The 11756-nt window shown below is 45.9% G+C and overlaps 1 protein-coding gene across 2 annotated transcripts in view; it reads right to left on the bottom strand.

Moving 5' to 3' along the window:
• The window catches only part of POU2AF3 (POU class 2 homeobox associating factor 3), a 14706-nt gene extending 4132 nt beyond the window's left edge, over positions 1–10574 (bottom strand). Inside the window, exons 1-3 of one of the 2 annotated variants that reach the window (XM_069079755.1) lie at positions 9077–10574; positions 6367–6461; positions 440–494 (exon numbers count right to left, since the gene is read on the bottom strand). In XM_069079755.1, coding sequence (XP_068935856.1) covers positions 440–494; positions 6367–6461; positions 9077–9083 — 157 coding nt within the window. In that variant the 5' untranslated portion in view covers positions 9084–10574. Of the gene's footprint in view, positions 1–439; positions 495–6366; positions 6518–9076 lie in introns of those variants that run through there. The other variant, XM_069079754.1, reaches the window with a different exon arrangement.
• Positions 10575–11756: the final 1182 nt, after the last annotated feature.

An 11756-nucleotide genomic window follows, 5' to 3' on the forward strand; every position in this document is an offset into this window, starting at 1 on the left:
GAGAGAGAGAGAGAGAGAGAGAGAGAGAGAGAGAGAGAGAGAGAGAGCCTGTTGGCTCAAAAGAGAAAAAGCATTTATCTTAGAGCCTCAAGATGTCCTGTACTTCCCTTGGTCCATTGAAAAAGATAACCAGATTGAGAATACCAAAACAATGCTATACCTTAGCTAGCTTTAGTTACTCCTGGCTCAGTAGTGGGAATAAATGGGAGGAAAGAAACTTTGTGATGCAAAGCCTGAACTGTCCCCAAATGGGGACAAAAATATGTGCTTGTTTGCTTGATGCATGCCCACATGGATTCGTTGTGCCCTTTTCTAGTTCTGATTGGTTGCATTTCATTTAAATGGCAATGCCTACCCTAACCTCGAATCCAGCATTAAAAGACCTGTGAGGTGGACTCTGGAAATAGGTTGAGGAAAATGAGATACTGTCTGTACTGACCTGCAGAAGAAGGTGAGACTGCTTCTGGAAACTGGACGCTGCTGCTCCGAGACAACTGCCAGATCAAGAACAGAGTCGTTAAATAAAATGAAATAAATTGTTTTGATAAGGGGAAAGGTAAGACGTTAATAAGTGACAGTTTTCCCCCCTGCAATAAGGTAAGTCATGTTTTTTGCTCTCCAATTTTAATATAATTAAGGACAATGATTATTATTTGATTTAGTTTTTACTTTTACCATTCTTAAGTTCTAATATTAGTCCACAATACTTCTGTTTGGGACATAGCTGATCACTAATGATTTTTTTTAAATGGAATGAAACAATTTAGGTTATGAAGGTACAGTAACTGGGGAAAATCCAGAAGAGAGCTTCTTACATTCAAATGTTTGATTAAAAATGTTTCATGAACAGGATTCATTTTTTTCAAAAAGTTGATTACTTAAGAAATATTGATTTTCTTCCTTTTAGAGAATTTTCTTAAACTTAATGTATTATTTGAATGCTTGTGAGCTTTTACGGGGAGGGAAAAAAACCCCTGTTAGTTCTGTTATCTCTTAAAGAGTTAAAAAAAATCACATTTTTCTCTATTGATCTATCTCTTTATCCATTCACTCAAAAAGCATTTATTAAGTGCTTACTGTTCATAGTCACAGTGCTAGGTCCTGGGGGACATATCCAAGAAATGTCACAAAACTCATGATTTTATTGAACTTAAAGCAATTCTCAACTGAGGAGGCTGTTAAGAAGGTATGTAAATGTCAATTAATTGGAGGGAAATATGACAACTCCTGGTAGGTCCTACTATTTTCTGTGAAAGCTGCAGTACCATCAAAATATTCTGCAGTCATTAGATTGCTCTTTCTAAGCCATTTAAGGACAAATGAATTCAGAATTTTCCAGCTGGATTAGTAATTTAGTACTAATTCTCTTCTGGTTTCAGATGATAGCTTTAAATTTTAAAGGGACCAGCACAGTTTTGAGTTTCAGGAAGAGATTCCAGGCGGCAGCCACCACTGCATTCTCAGGCCCTAGGAAGGTTGTGCAATCAGCCGATGCTAAGAACAGGGGGTGGTACAAACTTTGAAAGTGATCCATGTCATAATGTCATGAACCAGGAAGCTGGAAGGAATTATCAGCTCTTTATGCAAATATTTGGCTGCTGCTAGAGGTCTTACAAGGAGTGGGTTTTTAAAAAATCTTCTTCATTGTAAAGTTCTTATTAACCCCTTTCCTGCCCCTCTGGTCATCCTGTTTGTCCACTTCCCTACATTTTTATCTCACTGAGGCCAGTCTACAGTATTGTATTTGATATTATCTTTTTCTTCGTGAGTTTACCTTCTCCTTTCCTCAAAATAAAAAAAAAAAAAGGGAGGGACAAAGAAAGGCAACTACTCTTTTTGCTTCCAAAAAGACACCTGTGGCAAAGAAATCTACAACTTAGCATTTGTAGGATGATAGGGTCACAGATTTAGAGCTAGAAGAGACCTTAGGGAACTAGTTCAACCCCCTCATTTTACAGATAAGGAAACTGAGGCCTGAGGGTGAAAAGACATGCTTATTTTTTGTAAAACAACAACCATCCCAAAAATTGAGCAGGAAGAAAATAGAAAGATGAAAGGAAATCTTTGGATAGATAACAACTAAAGGTTCCATTTATCCTATGGGTACCTGGAAAACCCGTGTGTGTGTGTGTGTGTGTGTGTGTGTGTGTCTAAGATGCAATGTGCTTTGCTGAAGAAGTCTACTAAATTCACAATCCTGACAATGAAAATGGGATTCTCCTGGAATTATCTGGTCCTATGGTGTCTGCCTCAAGAATGTTCTTCCATTCATGTTAGGCTTCTTAAAACTTTTGAAAGATATGACGATGGCTATCTTAAAAATTAAGATATTTTTCTCGGTTTACACTCTTGAACACAACAAAATAAGATCGGGGCATTCTGTGTTGCTGTTGTCCAGTTGTCTCAGTCCTGTCCAACACCTGACCCAATTTGGCGTTTTCTTGGCAAAGGTGCTAGAGAGTTTTGCCATCTTCAGCTCATTTTACAGATGAGGAAATTGAGGCAAACAGGGTTAAGTGACTTGCCCAGGGTCACACAGCTAGTTAGTGTTTGAACTCAGGAAGATTTCTCTTCTGGATGCCAGGCCTGGTACTCTATTCACTGTGCCACCTAGCTGTCCACAGGGTGTTAGTGTCTTACTTGATAAATGTAATTTTAATTAGTTCCAAGTTCCAAAAAGGCATTCTGAAATAATTCAATGAAAATTATTTCTATAACCATAGGAAGTGAATGTTGAAAACTAAAAATGAATAATTTAATAAAAAACAAACAAAACCACAGAGCCCTATCCTGATGGATAAAGTACTTAGTACTCTCTGATTTCTGCCACCTGTACCACCCAACAGGTACTTCTGGTGGTACTCTCTACTCTTCCCCCACCTACATGCCTCAGGCGATGGATTTTTTTTTCTATCTAGATTGTAGATGGAAGAAGTGTTTCTGCCCCATAGCTGCAGGAACATGTGTTGATGTCATGCCCTAGGGAGTAACCAGGGAGGAGTGTCTACTTTCCACATACCTACAAGCACTTACTTGGAAGCTCATCTATACTCTGGCACAGTAGAAGACTCATAATAAACAGGCAGATAAGCTAGGCACCTGGGGAGATAGGAGCGTAAGCGATACATGTACAACAGTGTAGAACTGGCTACATGTATAGGTAAGACTTTTCATTCTCCCTCAAATGGATAGGGATTGGGCAAACCATTTCACCTCTCAGCCTCAGTTTCCACATCTGTAAAACAGGGATAATAATACTGACAAAAAAATCTCTCTCAGAGGCCTTCTCTGGGAAAGGGGCTTGGTAAACTGGGCAGCTAGATGGTGCATCAGTTGGAATGCTGGGCCTGAATCTGAGTTAAAATCTGGCCTCAGACACATTGCTGTGTGATGCTGGGCAAGTAACTTAACCCTATTTGCCTCAGTTTCCTCATCTGTCAAATGAACTGGAGAAGGAAATGGCAAACCACTCCAGTATCTTTGCTAAGAAAACCCCAAATAGAGTCATAGTCAGAAATGACTGAACAACACCAAACTTTAAAGTGCTGTAGAGTGTCACTTTTACTGAAGCAGGATAAAAATAGCCAGACTTTATATTGTGTTTGAAAGTTTGCAAATAAAATTTTAAAATATTTCATTTTGTCTCACAACAACCCTGGGAGGAAGGTGTTATTATTATCTATATTTTACAAATAAGGAAACAGGCAGGCAGAGGTGAAATGACTTGCCCAGGGTCACACAACTAGTAAGTATCTGAGGCAGAATTTGAAGTCAGATCTCCACGACTTCATTCTACTTCATTCATACTGCCTCACCTAGCTGTTTCTAATCAACATAATATATACGGCTCATCCCGTGTACATCTGTACCTTATATGGATCTGACAACAGGAAGAAAAAAACCACAACAGTTGTTCTACCTCTCCTGACCTCATTTGGCCTTTATAATATAGTTACAACATTTGACATTGAACTGGGCCCTATTAATTAAATCCATGCAACAGTGGAAAGACATCTGGATTTAAAGTTAGAAGACATGCATTCAGATCCCAGTTCTGCCACCAACTTTGCTCAAGTCACTTAAATTCCCTGGACCCCAATTGCTTATCTTGTTAAATGAGGTATTTGGATTATCTGTTTTTCCATCTCCCAATCTATCATCCTATGAAATCCCCTAAATGTTAGCAATGCTAGTCTAGGGTTGATGCTGCTAGTTCTTGGTTTCTCATAACCTCACTCCCCAAATCTTGGTAGTTTTTGGTTCTGAAGCATTCAACAACCATCAATTTCCTGATTACTTAATAAATTTTTCTTTTACAACCATCTCTGAACTAGTGGTGACATCATATGTTAATGGCAACCATGTGCCCTAGACACCTCCCCAGAAAAATTAGCACAGACTCAGATCAGATGAAATGATAGGTCCAAAAAGCCTCCAGGTTGTGTAGCAACAAGAACCTTGGTCTTAGAATCTTGTACATTAGTTTGATGGCCTCGAATGAGTCACTTAGCCTTATGGGCATCAGTTTCCTTATCTACAAAATGGGGATAATAATCTCTGCCCTGCCCACCTCATCTGGATGCTGTAAGGGAAAATGCTTTCAAAAGAATTGTGCGCACTCTGCCAATGAAAGGTGTTATTATTGTGTTGGATGAGGTCCTGCACACAGAGGCATTAGCCTCCCAGTGTCAGGTGTTGCCTTAAAACAAATTAAATAATTATACTTCAGCATAACCTAGGAGCTACCATATGCTGGAAGCTCTCCAAGTATTTCACTGGCACTCACTCTTACCTAAGCCTTGCACTCATGTTCTTCCAATGGGCACTACTTAACTGTTACTCTAGGCTGTCTTAGAATCACTTTCTGATAACCCCTGGTTTTAATGGTCATTCACATTAGCCAGTATCTAGAAAGAGACAGAAGGAGGCTGCCCTTGCCTATGGACATTTAGAGAAAAACAAAAACCACAGTAACAACAAACCAGCAGAGTCTGCACACAACTCTCCCTAGGAAGGGCTCATGGGTCAGGGGACTGGGATCTAGTCTAAGCTAACCACAGCCCAGGCTGCCAACTCCTCCCCTCCACAAACACACACCACAAGCCACTGTTTGTCTGTGTGGTTTTAGAAAAGTCAAGTGGTCTCTTAGGGCTAATTTCCCACTGACACTCCTGTTCTAACTTTAACACTTTCACCAAGGCTCATCTTCATGTTCTAAATGACTTAATTTTCAAGTGAGCGATGGATGTTCTGAGCTGCCTAGTCTTGGCTAATGAGGTTTCTTCCTATCCTGAGGGCTCAAAGACTGACCTCCAAGGTCACACATTAAAAAAACAAGAGGAGGGGGGAACAATCTTTACTGGTGAAGTGCTATTTTTGAAGGATGGTTCTTGAATGAAGTGATGGTAAATAGAAAAAATTCTATGTTTGGAGACGTGGGTGCGAATCCTACATCTCGTATGTAATTTTCCTGACTTTGTGCAAGTCACTTCACTTTCTCTGGGCCAGTTACACAGTTTAGGAATTTAGGATAATAGTTTTAGAGTTGGAAGGAAACTTAGAGGTTATCTGATCTAACCCTTCCTTTTTACAGAGAGGGAAACTGCAGAAAGATTAAGATGTACGGAGTCACACAGGGACACAAAATGAGATTGCATCCAGGTGGTCTATATTCTTTTCACTTCTCCTGTTTCCTCTTTTGTACCATGACACAGTAAAGGACCATTGAGTGGTGCAGTGAAAATTGTGTTGGATTTGGAATTACAGGACCTGGATTGGGATTTCAGGTCTGACCCTTAAACTCTCTGTTGACCAAGGGACCTTAATTTCCTCATCTGTGAAAATTTGAGGATTCTGGACTATTAGAGCATTAAGGTCCCACCCAGCTCCAGATTTATGATCCCTTGAAACTAGATGGTTTTCTACACTTCCTTATAGCTATAAAGCTAAATTGGTAAGCTTCTGCGAGACACTTTCCTTGGCAACATTAGTTGACTAGAGTCTGTGACAGAGAATGAGCATCTTCACTCAAGGAGATTGACTTGTTGAGTGCTTAGCTAACTAAAAAGAACCAGGACTAACCCTAAAGTTCAGCAATAGTGGCTCAGCCCCTGGAAAACTGAGGGATAACATCCCTTGCTGCTTTCTCTTGCCTCCTCTTGGTGAGTATGGCAGACATCAGGGTGTGGGGGAGATGACCCAACAGGAGGAGCAGCTAGGAACTGTACCTCTCCTTGTAGAAGGAAAGGCAACAGGGACCCAGGGCTTGAGGATACTCAGTCACTGGAACCTAGATGGGGCTAAATGACACAGTACAAGTGTTGGACTGGAGCCTGTTTCAAAGTGAAGTGAAGGATTTGTGCTTACGGTTCCCCCTGATGCCGCTTGGTGTGCCCTCCTCTGCTGCAACAGCTCCTTCACTGTGATCTTCACCCGGACCCCTTGATACACCTTCGGTTTTTCTGAGGGAAAGTTCATTAATCAGAGCTCAGGAAAGCCTCTCCATGTTTAAGGGTCAGAGTTGGAGATGGGGGTGGAGGGAGGGAGAGTCTAAACAGGGTATCAGATGTCTAAAAAGTATGAGTGTTTAGGGAATATTCCTCAAGGCCACAGGTGAAGGGTTAAAGGTTAAATGGTGCTCTTAGACTAGACAGGCTAAAGGGAGGTTATTTTTTGCAACTAGAGTCAATGTGATCAGGTAGGCCACAGTAGAATCAAACCAAACAAAAGCTGATGGGTCTCTTCAGCCATCCCTTCTCATCCGAGCCCACCCCCCCCCAGCAAGTTTCCCCTCTAACCAGTTACTTTCTGTACACGGGGTGTTTGGCTCTCATCACGGACCCTACAAATGCCCAAATGCCTTTCAGAACTGGAGCCCTAGGTCTTACTCTCTTGTTCTCTTTCTCCTGGGGGAATATCGACTAACCTAGAGGAGAGGGACCGAGCACCTGTGCAGATGAGGCTGACCTCTGACCTCACCCTAGAGTGATGCTTCTATTCTGTGTCATACCCTGGAGTCCACTCCTGCCCCCGGGGGCTTGGGCACAGTCCAGGTTGCCTCCAACCTCCCGGTTCTTTCTGTCCTAGGCTGTTTGTGGTGAGCCAGCCCTAGGGCTGAGCAACACTCAGGTGGGGTTAGGTCAGCCCTGCCCTCAGGTCGACTAGGGAACTGGACACACACAGAGACACACAGACACACAGACACACACACCCCTCAAAGGTGGCCTTGGGAGCTCCCTCCCTCCTCTGATGACTCTTTATTCCCTCTTTTTAAAATAAAAAAAAATTTTTTTTTCCTTTCGCTCTCCTTTATGCCTCCCCTATGACTTCCCTGGCTCTTCGACTCTTCCTCTTCCCTCCTTCTTGTCCTTTCTCCCCCTTCTCTTCTCTCTCTCTCTCTCTCCCTCCCCCTCCTTCCTCTTGCAGGCTGGTCTCTGCCGCCGCAACCTCCACGGCGCCCGGGAGCCTAGAGGAGAGCTCCTCGGATCCGAGTCCCTGCCGTGGCCCAAGAGGAAGGCAGCTGTCCGTCTCTCAGGGAGCGGCGGGGACAGAGTCTGGGAGCCGTGAGCGGAGGAAGGCAGGGGCTGGGACAGAGTCTGTACCCTCTGTAAAGCGGAGAGTCGGGGCCCCGCGGGAGCCGGAGCTCGAGCCGAAGCTGCAGCCGCAGTGAGTGGACTCTGTGGCTGGGCGGAAAAAAGGCAAGGTGGACCAAGGGGTGACCGAGCTGCGGGGCAGGGGGAGCTGGAGGAATGGATGAGACTCTGGGGTTGCTGATTGCTACCCTACCCTACCCCTGCCTCCATTCCTTTCCCTGCGCTGTGATGCCCACCTCCGCTTGGGCGGACGCCCCACGGATCAGTCATCACTCTGTGTCGAGGCGAGGGGAACCGCCGGAGGGGAGTCCCACCCCACGGCTCGGCACTGCACGGCTCGGCTCGGCATGGCATGGCTGGTCTCGGCACGGCCCCGCACGGCCTGCCTCCCACGGCTAGGTTCCCCCCCGCTGGGCTCAGCTCAGCTCAACGGTCTGGGGGCGCTTCCCCAAGAAGGGGAAAAGGGGGCAGCCGCCTAGAGGAATGGGTGAAGCTCTGGGGTTGCTGATTGCTACTCACTCTGGCCCTACCCATCCTGCCTCCTTTCCTCTCCCTGCACTAAGCTGCCCACCTCCTCTCTGGCGGGCGCCCCACGGATCAGTCAGCGTTTTGTGGCGACTTGAGGGGGACAACCTGAGGGGAGTGCCGGGGCACGGCACAGCACCGCACGGCTCCGCATGGCTCGGCACCGCCCAGCTTGCCCCACACAGCTGGTCCCCCCCCCCCCAAGTTAGGCTCAGCTCAGCTCAAAGAGCTCAGGGGCGCTTCCCCAAGAAGGGAGAAAGGGGGTCTCCGCCTAGAGGAATGGATGAGGCTCTGGGGTTGCTGATTGCTACCCACTCTGTCTACCCCTGCCTCTTTTCCCCTTCCCTGCGCAGCGCTGTCCACCTCCCCTCCGGCTGGCGCCCCACGGATCAGCCAGCACTGTGGCGGGGCGAGGGGGGACCGCCCGAGGGGAGGGAGTCCCGGCGCACGACTGGGTTCCACTCATCCATTCCCGACTCTTTGACTCTTCCTCCTCCCTCCTTCTTGGCCTCTCTCCCCCTTCTTTTCTTGCTCTCTCTCCCTCCCCCTCCCTTCCTCTTGCAGGCTCGGGCTCGGGCTGTGCTACTCTGCGCTGCGAGTCTCTAGCTCCCCCCGGCCGCAGGTTCTGGGCAAGCAGGTCTGAAGCCGGAAAGTCCCCGGGGAACAAACTGGGAGAATCTCGGGGGTGGGAGTGTGGTGGGGGCGCAGAGGTCCTGAACCACAGTGGTGTTTCGGCAACTCCTCCCTCCCCTCCCCGCCTTGAGCCGGCCCCCAAAAGTGGGAGCCCCGGGAGAGCGGCTCCGGCCCAAGGTATGACCTTTACTCCCCAGCCCTCCCCGACATGCACTGACTACTTTCTCCCTTTCTGTCCTGCCCAGGCAAAACCAACGAAATGTGGCGGGGTCCCAGCACTCCAGTACCCCTCGACCTTTTCCCCCGGAGCAGCGGCCCTAGGTTACCCGACATCCTGTGGAAACAGCTGGGACTGTGGCTGGATGCTGCAGCTGCAGGAAACTCAGCTTCGAGGCAGGCTCCTGTGCTGGGAGAGAAGGAGAAGATGCAACATTTTTAAAGTTTCACAAACCCTCTGGCTGCACTGGCTCCTCTGGAGCTGGAAACAAACCGAATTAATGTTTTATACCTTCGGGTATAGGTTTGAGTTTTTTCCCCCTCATGCCAAGTATTTAAAACCTCTAGAAACCCATGATTTGACAATCAATGATTGCGCGATACTTTCAATTTGAATATTCAAAGGCTTAACAAAATGGACTATCTTCTGCAGAAATCCTGCACACACAAACCCCATGGAGGGTCCTGAGAAACAGAGGGTGACATTCTTGAGGGTCCTGGATCCTGCTTTTACTTCATTTTGAGTGTTTTGCCCACCTTCCCACAAATAGAGCAGATGTCCCCAAAGATGCTCTATATTTCTGTCTGGGAGATAGGGCCTGGGCCCCAAGTGTTCTAGTCTGTCTCCTAGGACCATGCTGGACCAGGCCAACTGATCAGAGGCCTTCCTATGTCCACTATCCCAGTTAAAGGACAAATCACAAGACTGGGGGGAGCAAACATGACTTCTAGTGAGTGGAATAAGTCAGGGAACCACTGTGTGTCACTGTCAAAGGCCTCAGGCCCAAGCCTGGGCCACATTTCTGGGCTTCGTCTCCTTCCTGCTCCTCCTGGCCCACGTGCGGACTTCCCTCCCCTTTCCACCCCCACTCTCAGCCTGGGCCTCAAATGCCATAGTTTCAGCACAGATTGCCTGCCCATTAAGACCCTTTGCTCCTCCCTGTGGAGCTGGGGATGCAGTCTGGCCTCGCCCTCTTGTGATTTTCTGAGATTGGTGTGTCTTGATTATAAAATAATCTCTCTCTTTCCATAGGCCTCTGTGAGCTCTGTCCTCCTAACTTCAGATGTCCTGTGCACCAAGAAACATTTGACAAGTTTGGCTCCCAGTTATTTCATCTGAGGGAGAAAGTGACAAAGATTTATGTTCCTGTTCTCATTTTTTCAGTGAGAGATATGCCAGGCCAGAGTCAGCTTTCTCAGGATCATATATGCCCCCAGCTGACTGTCTTTTCCAGAGGGAGATTAGATTAGCTTGATCCAACCACACAACCCAGGAAGATGAAAAGCAGTAATGGTGTTAGCCACAAGGTTTAAACAAAGAAATGACAGACTTAGCCTTGGGCTAAACTCTCTAGCAGTGTCAGGGAGGGAAGGAGTGAGAAACATGTTGGGAGGTTGCAGGATGAAGGATGAGAGGACATAGAATCTTTATAAAAAAAAGTCTGACAGATTCCCAAAGAGAATTCAGGAGTTGCAGACTTTCACCTTTCCACCTTCCTAAAAGTGTACACCCTTGTTGCTGAATGCCTGCTAAACAAGTCAAATATGTAGAAAAGGATATGTATATCTACAAATATGTAGAAAAGGATAAAAAGAAAATCTGGGTATCCCACTAGCATGGCACTTATGCTCTTGGGCCTTAACCTGAAATTTGCCCACATTTGGACTTTTGTTCTAAGAATAGCAGAGATAAGGTAGGAGGGGGAAGGAGTGCCCCACATGGTTATTTAGCAATGGGGACTTTGTATAGTGAGAACCTTCCTCTCTCCTAGCCCAGCTGGACCCTGTGGTCCTTGTCCATTGCTCTGAGGTGCCAGAGTGTCCTAAATGTTTTCTGATCTCAGGCTTCCCTGATGGTGAACTCTGACTGAGGACCAGATCTTTTAATTGCAAGAGCAAGCACCGAGACTCCAGGTGCCCAGATTCTGCTCAGATTTCCCCCATCCATCCAAATTGTGACTTAGGGCTGTTCTCTGATTTACCAGTGGAAGCACCAGCATCATCTTAATGATAAGGGTTCCATGTTCCGACCTCTTCCTCTCTCCTTTTGCCTATTTCTGTTTTTCCTGTTGGTTTCTTCACTTGTAAGGGGAAACTGGATGAGAGCATCCTTTAGGTCCCTTCTAAAATCATAGATATGGAGATAGAAGGGACCTTACAAATCCTCAAATCCAACCCTTTCATTTTGCAATTGAGAATTCTTAACCCCAGAGAGGTTCAAGAAGTGATTTTATCCCAGGTTATACATATTGCAAATGGCTGGCCCAGAATCTGAACCCAGGTCTTCTGACTGCAAGATCGGCAGTTTTACACTGTACCAAATTACCTCTTGTTAAGACACTGCAGATACAATATTCTTCAGTGCCAACCCCATTTCTTGCCTCTTTCTTTCTTCCTCTTTTCTCATTTTAAAAGTTTTTTCCCTTCTATTTCTTCTTGCTCCTCACCTTCCTGCTCCTCTCTTTTTCTGCCTTTACCTCCATCTCTGTTAGCATCCAATCTTCCTCTGTCCCTGGACATGGAACACTGCCTTGGGATTGACTGATTTGTGACTGAAGCAGGAGACTCTGTGAGCCTTTTACTCCATTATGATGTGGGCCCTGAGCCTCAAGAAGGAAATTGCTATGTCTATGTTATTTCCTTTACAAAACAAAACAAAACACCTGACTGACATTCCATGGGAGTTACACCATCTTTAAAAAAAAAATCATTAGGTCTCCTTGCTTGGAACCTATTCAGGGAGCTATTGGTTACTGTATCCTGCATGAGTCTATGACAACTGTAATAAAA

This window comes from Petaurus breviceps, unplaced genomic scaffold (assembly GCF_028583685.1).
Source record: "Petaurus breviceps papuanus isolate PSGF00001 unplaced genomic scaffold, PetGlider_PUasm1.0 91133, whole genome shotgun sequence".
Classification (NCBI taxonomy): Eukaryota; Metazoa; Chordata; class Mammalia; order Diprotodontia; family Petauridae; genus Petaurus; species Petaurus breviceps.